We start from the raw sequence: 13,606 nt of genomic DNA, 5'->3' as shown, positions 1-13,606 counted from the left end.
TGCATGAGCGGAAGAGCAGACCCGAACCCGTCAAAGGCCGGTGGCTCTTCCGCCTCGCAAATGGTTCCGTACGTTTCTCTCTCTCGTTCTACCTCCGCGATCAAATCCGCTTTGGTCAGTTTAAATCACTGCGAGTCGCGACAGCCTGGACAGCTCGCACGCGCGTAAATTGCATCAAGGCTTGGTTTCTCACGGGACCAAGAACGAATAGCAAACAGAGGGCAAAGGTCAAAGGGAGGTATTAATTAGAGCCCGAGAATTTTATAACGATCTCGCTCTCTTGCACACGGTACTCCAGAAAATCCAACTCTTGCCCCACTAATTAAAAAGTCACCCAATCTCTTTTTGATGATGAATGTGTTAATTGGACTCGCGAGCCCAGGGAAGCCTACTTTTTTATGCAGACAAACAAAAAGTGTAATTATACGTTTTTAAACTTCAACAACGTTAATTGTTTTGTTCGCTAATTAAAAAAAATTCCCTTGAAGCCTTGAAGAGCTTAAAAAGAAAATTTATTTTATAAAGATTTCCTTCTATTTTCATTTTTTACTCTGGAAATTAAAAATGGCGGAGGAGTCATGACACATATCAATAATTTTTTGTTGGTATCAAACCAAAATTAAAACTTCCCTAGCCACATTTCTGGCGAAAGAAGCTTTTTTTACTGAAGAGGAGGAAAAGCGATTCGGAGAGAAAAACAAATAGTCTGAAGAATGCGCCGAACATTAATATTTATGACGCTCTTACTTAAAATAAAAGGCTTAATATAGTATATCTTGATGTAAATGCGGAAAAAAACCAATCTCTCTCGCTCTACACATTATTATTTCTCCTAATGATTTTATTCCACCAGCAGTATAAATCCATAAATTTCGTTCCCCCTATACAAAAAAAGGACTCGAAGATTTGTCGCATCTCCATTTCGCGCAAGTGGCTAAAACGGCTACACAGAGAATCGCGCTTTTGAATTAAATAGAACGTGTCTGCAGCAAAATCTTTACAACTATGCGGAAATTTTTGTGTATATTATGTCAATAACAATGCCAAATTTCGAAATTTCTTATCTATCTATTAAATAAAAAACTTTATTCAGGATTCTTACTTGGATTCTATTTCTTTATATTAGGGGAGTTATATATCCATTGTATTTTTTGGGGCAGCAATCAAGACCATCAATTATTGTTAGCATTTCATCCCCTCTGCAATTCCTCAACTGCTTAATTCAAATGGGACATCCTACGACCGTTTTCTTATTTTGTCAGTATTTGAACCGGTCAAACTCGCAGCTCAGCCTTTTTCGCATCGCTCAGAGACGGAAGTCGAATAAGAAGCAAAAGCCATTGAAAAAGAAAAGGGGCTTTCCTGATAACGTGCAGCTCGGCGCCGCCGTTTCGATAAGTGATTTATCGTGCAGTGAAAAGAAATATATATATTAAACTCGTTCTCGCAACTTTTCTGGGTCAAAATCTGCTCTGCGCTGGCGAGGTAAAGCGCAGGAAAGCAGCTTTTTCTTACTTGCAACTTTTGTCCGCGCGAACTGGCGACGGCTTCATCCTGTGCGACGGCACAGCCGCCACAAAAAGCCTTGTTTCCGCGAATTGTTTACAGCGGCCGTTTCACTGTGACAAAGAAACGACCAAGTCGGCGCAACTCTTTTCCACGTGAACTACCCCGAAAACAATTCGATAGCTACTTCGACGATTCCTGTACGCACCATAAACATTCTCAAACGCGTGAACACGATCTATCAAGAAGAAGAAGAAGAAGAAGAGCAATTCAAGAGAAAGACTAATATAAACAAAAAAAAAACTTCAAACTTTTTTCCTTTTTTCTAATTAACAGTGGAAGTAACGGCCTAGCCGGTTTAACAGTCAAAACCTAGTTTTTTATATTAATATTCTTTAATTACAATAAGTCATTATATAAAAAATTAGCTTTATATATAAATTGTATATATTCCATAGGAGCTTCAAACAACTCTAAAGTGAAAAATGCAGAACATGGGAAAGCTAAGAGACAATATGAGCAAAAAGCAAAATAGCTCAGTGCACTGCACACACTTCTAGTACGGCGCGAGATAGAAGGTGCAAACTATATTTATTTAGGCAGGTCGTTGGCGGACAGATCGATCGATTGGCCGCCGGCACCTAGGCTCAAGGGAGACGCCACCGCCATCTTTGGCGCCACGTGCTCGCCCTGTCCTGCAGGGCGGTGCACCAAGTGGCTGCCTCTGGCGACCGAATAGGCAACTCTGCTCTTGGTACTCACCGCACGATCAACACAAGGTAATATCAAACGTGCAACATTTGTGGAAACAGTTGTTTTCAGTGTGTCATGTTTTTCTTTTCTATGTTTATAAGAAAAAAGTTCCGCCATTCGTGCAAAAATTTCTTCACCTACCTTGCGGCCTCCGCATTTTTCGGTTGGCAAGAATTCTAAGAAGTGTAACTATGGACGAGGGAACTCACCTGCAAAAGAAAATACTAGTTAAAATTTTGATGGATTAAAAAAATATACATTATCTGGAAAAATTTATCCTTTTTTTTTAAATAATATGTATGATACTTAATACCGGCTGCTTAAATTAAATGATCAGAAAAATTGATTTATTTCTGTTCAAAAACGATTTGCAATAACTTCAGAGAAAAAATATTATTCAATAGAATGCAAATGGTTATAAAAATTTATTTTAGGATTTAGAATTTACTAATAAGCGAACTTACTGCAGTAAATTTTATTAATAATGTTTTTGCAGGTCAAACCAATACCAATAGTAATAAAAGGTCAAAGGCTTTCCTGCCTTTATGTATTGCTTATTCTCTCTCTTTCACCGCTTGTCTATGGATCGTTTCAACTTTGTTTGGCTCTGCCGTTCGATCATCGCCAGCCTAGCTCTCACTGCAGGGGGCTCACTTTAATTTTAAAAAAGTCCAATCACGCCGGCAACGGCAGATTGCCGGATATGGCGGCGCGCTCGATTAGCCCCGCACATTCATTTGGGCGAAGGGCGCCGGGGAGGTCAAACAAGAAGCCGCCCCTGACGACCCCGTGGAGACCTATCATGAGAGAAAAGGGGAAAAACAGCGACCGGCGGCGCTGTTGCCTGCGAGCGAAATTTGATAGCGCTCAAGATATGATAAGAGCTTCCATGTTTGTTTAACAACAGCGTAACTTTGCTTCTAATTTATAAAAGTTTGAACAAAAATCAAATGAGGAACAAACCCAGGCAAAAATTTAAATTTTGTTTACAGTAAGAATGAAATTTTTATTAAATAAAAAAAATTAAATAATTATTCCTAGTAAATATTTTGCCCTTTCAACAAATTAATTTTAACTATTATTCCACAGGAAAAATATTTTTTTTTAACTAGAAAGGCGATTTAATTTTCTTATTTTACAAATAATAATGAAGATTTTACAAATTTTACATAATCGGTGCCTTTTTGATTTTTTTAATCTTGTGTTAACCAAAGTTTGATGAACACACTTTTCATTCAAACTTTATAGGCTATTTGTGTTTATGCTCTCAAGTTTACATTTGCATTTATTAATAGACCTCAAATTGCACCACACACATAACTTTGCACACACATCAGGCGCTCCAAGCAACAAAAGTTGCGCCGCGGAGTTTGCAAAGGCCCAGCGTGTTCTTCAACTTGAATGGCAAAATGATTTTCGCTTGAATACGCTTTTACCCTTCCTAATGCTCGACATTGTTGCGAGCTCGGAAGGGTAAAGCGTGAGCAACAAGAAAGAGATGGACGAACGTTTTTTTCAAGCGTGATCAAACAGGTGCGAAAAAGTATTCACTCTGCTGCTAAAATGTATCTTCCTCGTCTTTTTAAAATTTGAGCGACGCAAAAAGAAAAAGTGTGTGCTTAAACATTATTTTGCACGCGAGTGGAGCTCGCTTGGATACAATACAAAAGCACCAGAGAGAGAAAGAGTCAACTTGAAACTGACTGAAATGAAGCAGGAAATTGCACGCCAACGCTTATCTGGGACGCACAGAATATCAAATTTTGGCAGAAGGTGCTGAATGCAAACAGGAAAAGCGAGCAGAATTTTTTGACGCAAACAAAAGCAGCCAAGCGCCAAAATTTTTTGCCTTTTAAAACTTTTCAGGGGTGAAAAATGTTGCCTGAAGGTGAAAGAGAAACTACATTTCTTTAAAATTAAAAACTTTTCATTCAATTAATGAGTGAATAATATGATATAATTTTTAAAAGTAAGTTATAAAATTGAATCAGAATAATGAAATTTAATTTTTTTGAAATTAATTAATTGAATTCTCAATTTGAAGTCGAAAGTGGCAAACAGATAAATGATATTTTATATTTCAATTCTAATCAAACACATTCACACTGAACTTGCTAATGTTTTCATTAAATTTGTTTTTCATGATTTTGATTTTTTTTTAACTAATTGTAAGATTTTATTTCATATCAAATAAAAATCACTGTGAAGGATCTTTCAACTTTCAAGAACTCCAAAAAAATTACTTTTAAGATTTAAAAGTGATATTTTAATAATAAATTTCACTTTTGTTGTTGGAGAAATATAACAAAATATATCAACATGGAATAAATTCCCTTTAAAAGTTATGTCATATGAGTTGATGGTGTTTTTGTCTACTCTAGAACAGCAAACACATGCCAAGAGTGAGTGACACTTTCAGAGAACCGCCCCCGGAATTATTTGCTTTTACCAAAAGAGAGGTGAAATATGAGAGACATAATGGCTCTTTTCTGCTTTGACATAAATAAACCTCTATTTCATCATCACGACGTGTTTTGAGTTTCACTTTTGAAATCTAAAAAGGATGAGTTGGTGGGAAGAGCACAAGGTGTGGCGCGGTTGGTCTTTTGCCCCGGATAAGAATTTCATCACTGACATTTTTCGGCGTTTAAGATATGCGATTTGGCCTTTATTGCAGGAGACGGCAGTGGCATTTCGAGTGTCATGCCAAAAAGTGCCAAAGGCGGTTGGGCTCGGCTCTGCCGCGCCACAGCGAGTCTCCGTGGAATGCGCAAGAAATCAATCAAGACTAGAGGCAGCTCTACACGCGTCTACTGTCTAGCTTTTTGCGCCAACCCAATTTATGGCCCCGCTTGCTGAATTAATGAGCGCCCAGGCCAACGAGATTTGCACTTGTTTTTAATTGGACCAAAGGGTCTGTCGGAAGCTGCGCGGGAAGAATTCATTTTATTTTGACGTTATAAAGCGAGCCAAAAAGTCTCAAAAAGCATAAAATTTTGAATTGTTTCAACTTCCTTTGATCTTTTTCGACGGAGACTTTCAAACGCTTCATGTTCTTGTTTGTCGGCCTTTTATTTTCTCTTCTCTTCACAGAGATCTCAACCGATTTTAATAAGCAAAGCGTGATGTACCCTTTTCAGGGTTAAATCTGTCTTATAAGAGAGCGAAGCTCTTGGGAAAGTGTTAAACAGCCGGTTGGGTGCCATGTAAACATTCCCGGGCCGGTTTTTGCTAAGCCGTGAATTATTAAAAAGAGCCGCAGCACGAAACAGAAATCACTGCGTGAAAGCAAACTCAGCTGCTTTTGATGTTTACTGTGTTCTCGCAAGGGAAGTGTCCGACGCGTGACAGACACCGCAAATTGGCGGCTTTCCACCTGTGCCAAAATCCATAATATTATTTCCCTGCGTTTTCCTTACAATATTTGCATGTTAAAACAGTGACTTATTGAGTTTTTCCAAAAAATTCATAACAATTATTAATTTTATTTTAGTTATTTAAAAAGTAAAATAAATTATTCCCATATTTCTAATTTTAATGCCTGCGGACGTTAAATTACAGTTATTGAAATATCATCAAAATTAACCTTTGTTTGGAATTAATTTTCACAAAAATTCGCTAAACAAACAAGGGAAGACTCGCGGAAATAGGTGATAAGAAAAACGAGAAAAACTTTCAAATATAATGTTAGAATCTAATTTAATGTTTAAAACGTTTATATATTTTTTTGTGACAAAATTTAACGGACGGAAAATGCAGACGATATTCACGTCAACCCTTGTACAGTTTCCTTTCATTTTCACTTGCATAGACATTCATATATTCAAGTCCATCGCGCTGGAATAAATATATATCTTGGATAGTTGCCAAAAGTCAAAGTCACTCCCAAGACCTGTTGCACTAAGCCTTTGATTTAAATTCATAAAAATTGCAATTCATGCGAGTGTTAAATTTATATTATTCATCTGTTGAAAATTTTAAATTTTCAGTTGTTTTTTTAAATAATTAAATATTATTATCAAAAGAAGCAAATAGAATTTAGACCCGAACTTGGCCGTGGCTCGATGTGAATTCTGAATTGACCGCACACTTGCCCAACTCAAGTCACGCTCGCCAACGAGACTCCAATTAGGTGTGTGTGTGAGGCGCCCTATTTTCTCGCTCGCCTTATCACCGGGACGAAATTTGTGAAATCCTCGGCAACATTTGGCACGAATGATAATTAGGAAGCTGTCGGCAGGGCCGCCGCAGACGTGAGTCGCACACTGAATATGGTGCAAGACATGAAAACACGTCGATGGCGCGTCCCTTTTGACCCGCCCGACCGTCGCTCTAAGCCATTATTTATCATCGGCCCTTGGGCCACTCCATTACTCACGAGAAGGCGCTGATGCATTTGTGATAGAGTTAGTGCTTGCTGGTGTGAGAATGCAGTGTGCGGCTGTGAATGGAGCAACGCCAATTTCCGAGTAAGCCCACGTTATTCGATGTGATTTAGGAATAGCGCGATTTACGTTCAGCTCAACGTTTTTACAGATTGAAAGAGGAATAAATGTAGAATTATCTTATTAACAAAAAAATTACCATTTAATTTTTAGATTAATTGTAAGTATTTTTTCCATATTTTTCTAATTGTAAGAAGCCTCTAGCAATTTTTGGGTACCATCATAATGTCCTAAAGAAAATGTCCTAAATTGAGGTTAAAGACAATGTCCTAACAGAGAATGTCCTAAAGAAAATATCCTAAAGATAATGTCCTAAAAGCTATGGTCGCACATTGTCCTAAAAACTTTGTCCTAATTGAATTTCAAGAAAATGTCCTAAATTTCGGAAAAGTGGTTGATTTATTCTGAAAAATTTAGTTTTTTCAACAGGGACTAACATCCAAAATGAATTCACTTAAAAGCAGAAAGAATGATGCTAATTGTTGAGCTTCTCTGTCACATTTCAAAAGATAGTTGATCAAATAATTCAAAAAATAAAAGTGTATAAAAGTTTGAAACAATCATATTATTTTCCACAAATACAAATTATTGTTAATAATAATATTATTACTTCAACTTATATTGAAAATAAATTTAACGAATATTTTCAATTAGAATTTTTCATATTTTTTGTCTTGAAAAAAAAATCGAATGATATTTTTAAGTAAACTTTTTCGTAGGAAACAAAAATACAATTGCCTGAAGATTTGTACGAAATTCTTTGAAACTATTGTCTAGAAGAAAGATTAATAGCTACATTTCTCAACTACCCGTAGCAAAAGCGAAGGAAATAATATTGAAAAAAATATTCGAGTCATTACAAAAGCCTAAAACTACTAAAATTAGTCAAAGGTCTAAATATGTATATTTTCCGATAAAGACTCTAGTCGTATGAAGCGTAAAATATGTTGAATCTGGATAAATTTTGAAACAAAATTACTTGAAAGGATGAAATTAAATTTTTTTGCACATGACACCTGACTTGTCATAATTTTCAGGCGTTAGGATATTTTCTGTTAGGACATTTTCAATTCTTAATTTTAGGGCATTTTCTTTAGGATATTTTCTGTAGGACATTTTCTTTAGGATATTATCCGTTAGGACATTTTCTGTTAGGACATTGTCTTTAGGACATTGTGAGGCACCCCCAATTTTTACATGTTTTTTCTTTAAACGTTCGAAAATGATTTTTTTACTCTTTCATAAAGCAGTTATATTAAATTAAATTAATTATTAAATTGAAAAAAGATTTATTTTTGTACTAATTTTTGTCAAAATGTTTTCGCAGCTCATGAATTATGGCTGCAGCCCGCAGCCGTAACATGTAGAGCAGGATATTGTTTTTCTGAAACAATAAACAACTCACAAAAACCCATCGAGGAAGAGCCGATTTTAAATTCAAATTAACATAAATTTTAAAAGTTTGAGCTAAAAATTTTGGCCCGATATTTTTTACATCCGGAAAAATATTAAAATTCTCATAAGAACCAATGTAAATTTAAAAAAAAAAACTCATCCAGAGATTAATTAATCCCTTGGAACTCATATCTTTAAAGTTCTGCTTAAAATTTGCAAAAATTCAAAGATCAACATAATTTCTCTGAAAATATTCTTTAGCATTTAAGATTTGAAACAAATTCAAAACTGCGGGAAAAAGTATAGAAAAACCTTTCTGCGCAATAAAATCTGTACCATCATTATTTGCAGCTGAAGAAATAAATTAATTAATCAATCTCTAGCTGCAAAAGTCAATGGGATGGACCGTGAGTCGTTTGACTGTCACTTGCAGCGGGCACATTAATAACGTTAATAGAGACCGGAATGGTAAATAATTGGCTCAACAGCAAGAGCGAAACTGTGCCCGCATTAAACGCAAAGAACAAAAAAAAAAAGAATGAGGAGCTATAAAATTTCGCCGACAAAACATTTTGTGTCGAAATGGATGTAATACATTTTTTAACTGAAGCCACTCTAATATTCCGTCTACCGCTTTTTCCGAAATAAAACGCTTTTTGTAAACAGAAAACTAGCAGTGTAGTGCTCTGGTGATGGCTTTTTCTGGGAAAAAACCGCGCTTCACTTTCATGAGCGCAACAAGCTAGTACGGCAACAGAACATTTTCGATCGAATACACCATGAGAGCTCACAAAGGCCAATTTGTAACTCTTCGTGTCAAATAAAAGTGCACAGCCAGCCGGTAATATTTCAAAACACGGTGATAGTTGCGAGGCAAGCAAGAAAAATGGAAACGCCGTGAGTGGCATGAAATGTATGTGCTGCTAAAAGACTTCTGTAAAAGTGAAACCAACACGCGAGCTTAATAAAAAAAAAAGCATTTTTAACTCCATTATGTTGAACGACGAAACAACATAATCAACACTAATTTGGAATGTAAAGAGATTACACGTTTCTGTCGAGCGCCACTTTGTAGCGTGTAATTAGTTTTGTCGAAACAAGCAAATCGCTCGTCAAACTGGCTTTAATGGCTTAATCCATTCCGATCATCAACAAGTACATAACCGATGACGCAAACTGGTTTTTACTACTACTGGCTTGTCTCCCATCAAAAATAATGTCTTGTTAGAGCAAGTTTTTTTTTATCAAATTCTAGTTATAAAATAGTTTACTGGTGCATCTGCCTAATTCAAGATACTTCAAACAAATATTCAGAAATTGTAATGGAAGAAACTACAAATATTTTAGAGCAGAAAACGCTTTCAGGGGAAATAATATGCACAAATTCTTGTAAAAATCAGATATTTGAAAACAAAATTTGAATTTAATTGAGAAAAAGACAATTTTACGCTTCATGTTTTTCATCCAGCTGTAGATAAAATTACCAAAAAGCTGCAGGATAGGAATGAAAGACCTTTGACCTTTCTCCTAACTAAGCAACTGACGAATTGAGTTATCTTTTCCCAGACTCTTAAGAACACACAAGTGGCAAGACAAACCAAAAGCGGCACACACGAGCCGGCCGAGGTAAAAAGCCCTGTCGCGTGCACTTGCTCGTACACACACGGCGGTCTCGTCAAAGTATTTGATCATTAATGGTCTGCTACTGCTCGCCACGGCAACTCCCTCCTGCTTTTCATCCCTTTTTTCGACAAGTCATGATATATCAACCACCTGCTAAACAGGCAGAGAGAATGCGATTTGCAGAACATGTTCCTTTGGGTTTAAGTAAATTTTGTAGAAAGTATGTTTCCGAGCGTTAAAAGAATTTATCTTAAGAACACAAAATTTGAAAATGATAAAAATATTTTTTTTTTTTAAATTCTTTGTTTACAAATAATTAATTCAATATTTAATAATAATTTCACACTATTTAATAAAATTATGACATGTAGTGAAAAGAAAGTAAGTTATTTATAAGATTAAAACTTGCCATTTAAATTTTATGTAAATTTCTCATTAAAAAAGCATAGCTTAATAAAATAGGACCAATGTTTCAATTCATGGCTAAAACTTAGATTTTTCACCTCATAATTCCTATTCCATCAACGCCTTTTTGCTGGGCTAAATTAATTGAGTGTTGAGCAACGTATTTTCCGTCTATAAAAAGAAATTTAATGAGATAAATGAGTTTATTTGTTATTGAAAAATAGATAACGATAGTAAAAAAATTTCTTTTTAGCAAAACGTTTGAAAATCGGTTATGCAACCGGCTCGATTGTCGCGTTCACCTGGTTGCATAACGTCTGAAGATGTAGTTCACTAAAATTATTTTCCCTATTTTCAATTTTGCAACCACTTTATATCATTTATAATGAGAAATTTAGTTAATTGAAAACGTAATTGTCATAATTATCGTTACAATTCATAAGTCAAGAGAGAGAAAACATTTTTTTTTAATAGTGCAACCAATCAAAAAGTGCAAGTGAATCTCCTTTTGCATTAAAATTGTTTGTCTGCGGTTCGTTCTTTTCTGAGAGCAACAGTTTGACAGAGGCGAACGGGAGAGCTAAAATTCCGCTTGCATGGTGATGAATTTTTTGCAGCCAGCACTCTCGAGAGGGAGAGAGAAAGGGGGCTTAATGTATGTACAATTACACGAGAAGGCCGTCCGCTATCAAAGTAATGCAAGCGTAAAGCCGACGCGTTTACAGCACTCGCAGGCGAAATAATCATAATCTCTGTATATATGTTCGCACAACTGCACGGAAGGCCGCGGGCCAATAATCGCGTTAAATCCACTCCAACGGCAACTCTCAACTCTCCTCAGGGAAATTACAAAACGAAATAAACTAAAGCTGAATAACTCACGCCTCGATTCCCGCCGGGGAAAGTTAAACTGATTTATTTAAATTTGCAATTTTTTGCTATATTTTTTTAAATTCCGAATAATTTGGGTATTTATTGAAATAAAATAATTTATTAACCCGTCCACCTCGAAAAATTCAAATTAACAATTTTCGTACTTTCCACATTTATGCATTTATTTTTATTAAATTGCGGCCCAAGTCGGAGTGACTCACCCTGCGCATAACCCTGAGGGAAAAAGAGGATGTCTTCATCTTGGTGGCAATGATTGAGGTTCAGCCAGAAGTGCTGTCTGGTGCGACTGATGGGGTGGCCTGGGGACGACTGCCACCGTGACCGAACCACCCAGCACCCCGGCAATCCGCAGACCCCCGGCCGACCACGCCTCCTCTTCCACTTCTTCCTGCGTTGCTATGGTGACCACGGAAGCTCTCACGTGACTTTTGCAAAACGCACATTCGCACATATATAATCAAAAGTTGCACATATATTTGGAGCGCGCGTTCCCGGACGAAACTGCTCTTCCAAACTCCGCACGTATAAGCAGCAGACAACCCACCGCCGGACAAACGTGCGCCGGAGTTAAAAACACGGTGTAAAGAGACATATCTCACAATTAGATCAAACAAGTTGCTCGGAAAGTTTCTCAATGTCTAAAAAGTTCAAAAAAAGAAGAAAAAGAAAAATATATGTTGTCTGCGTCTTTTTCAATTTATTAAATCCAAAGCTTCAAAATCAGGCTTAGAAGCAAACTCACCCGACATATAAAAATTGATTTGAAATTAAAATGTTAATCCATCCAGTTTTTCTTTTTAATAAAATAAAATTGACCTGTTTCAAGTGTTGATCCGGAAAAAATTTTCTTAATATAAAAGTAACATATTTGGTAAACCGAAATGACATGTTCTTGCCGGCGAGGCTAAGTTTATTAATCTTTAAAATTTATTTAAAAATTTTTTTTTATTCTCCTGTTTGAGAAAAAATTCCAAAAAATCTTATCTCAACCAATTTTGCATACCCTGTCAACTTTTCAATATAAACACGTATGAACATGTTCAATCACTTTCAGTGAAATCTATTTTGACTTAGACCTCTATTTTCAATATGATCGCTTAATTTACCTGGTGGCATAAGAAAAAATATAGCCCCGACTAATTTAGAATTTAATGATGTAGTGAATTCCAGAGGTGCATTTTATTTTTATTATTTATTTTTGCAGCTTTACTTTTAATTAAAAAACATTGATTTTCACTTGCTAGGTTCTTATTACCGCTTTCAAACTTTTCTGCTATTTTCCCTCTCAATTTAATAATTATATTATATTGGATTTTTGTGTTTTTATCATTTTATAAATGGTTTTTATTGTCAACGGACCACAAATTATTAAAAAAATGTGGTGAACAAATTGGAATATATTGGAATATATCACCCATTATCGAATGTAAAAAAAGAGTGACTAAAGTAGCTTCCATGAAAGTTTAGTGCAATTCCTGCCTGTTCAGTTTTTATAATTATTGAATTTTTTTATTCATACATCGAGTTTGCGATTACCGTTGGTATTTAATAAAAGAATTAATTTATTCTCAATTAAGACTTATAAAATTGAATATTATAATAAAATCTTTAAATTTTAATATACAACATAAAAATTTTAGCATACACATATATGCAAGCTGTTTTTTTTTTTTTTTTTTTTTTTTGCTCTTTGGCTCTTTTTTTCCCGCGGATTTTTGATTTTATTATAAATTGAGGATTCATGCAGAGCAAAGCTCGAAGCGCTTTAAAATCTAGAAAATAAGCTTTAAAATGAAGTGAAGCAGCCGCCTCAACACATGATTTAACGCCGCGCAAGCTGAGTTTAATTTTTTTTTTGCACTTTTTATATTTTTTTCCGCAGATTTTTGATTTTATTTAAATTTAAGATTCATGCAGAGCAAAGCTCGAAGCGCTTTAAAATCTAGAAAATAAGCTTTAAAATGAAGTGAAGCAGCCACCTCAACACATGATTTAACGCCGCGCAAGGTAATTTTAATTTTTTTTTTTTTTTTTGCACTTTATCTATTTTTTTCCACATATTTTTGATTTTACTTTAAATTGAGGATTCATGCAGAGCAAAGCTCAAAGCGCTTTAAAATCTAGAAAATAAGCTTTAAAATGAAGTGAAGCAGCCGCCTCAACACATGATTTAACGCCGCGCAAGCTGAGTTTAATTTTTTTTTTGCACTTTTTATATTTTTTTCCGCAGATTTTTGATTTTATTTAAATTGAGGATTCATACAGAGCAAAGCTCGAAGCGCTTTAAAATCTAGAAAATAAGCTTTAAAATGAAGTGAAGCAGCCGCCTCAACACATGATTTAACGCCGCGCAAGCTGAGTTTAATTTTTTTTTTGCACTTTTACTATTTTTTTCCGCAGATTTTTGATTTTATTTAAATTGAGGATTCATACAGAGCAAAGCTCGAAGCGCTTTAAAATCTAGAAAATAAGCTTTAAAATGAAGTGAAGCAGCCGCCTCAACACATGATTTAACGCCGCGCAAGCTGAGTTAATTTTATTATTTGGCTTTTTTACTCTTTTTTTTCCGCAGATATTTGATTTTA

At 35.4% G+C, this 13,606-nt stretch overlaps 1 protein-coding gene across 2 annotated transcripts in view; it reads right to left on the bottom strand.

Annotated features, from left to right (window-relative positions):
- LOC132202179 (neo-calmodulin-like) overlaps positions 1-11,323 on the bottom strand; it is a 53,296-nt gene extending 41,973 nt beyond the window's left edge. The window contains exon 1 of one of the 2 annotated variants that reach the window (XM_059628925.1): positions 11,222-11,323. In XM_059628925.1, coding sequence (XP_059484908.1) covers positions 11,222-11,260 — 39 coding nt within the window. In that variant the 5' untranslated portion in view covers positions 11,261-11,323. Of the gene's footprint in view, positions 1-2,400; positions 2,467-11,221 lie in introns of those variants that run through there. The other variant, XM_059628926.1, reaches the window with a different exon arrangement.
- Positions 11,324-13,606: the final 2,283 nt, after the last annotated feature.

This window comes from Neocloeon triangulifer, unplaced genomic scaffold (genome assembly GCF_031216515.1).
Source record: "Neocloeon triangulifer isolate White Clay Creek 2 clone unplaced genomic scaffold, ASM3121651v1 ptg000015l, whole genome shotgun sequence".
NCBI classification, from domain to species: domain Eukaryota; kingdom Metazoa; phylum Arthropoda; class Insecta; order Ephemeroptera; family Baetidae; genus Neocloeon; species Neocloeon triangulifer.
Note: the sequence above shows the minus strand (reverse complement) of the source record. Positions and strands in the feature narration are given on the sequence as shown.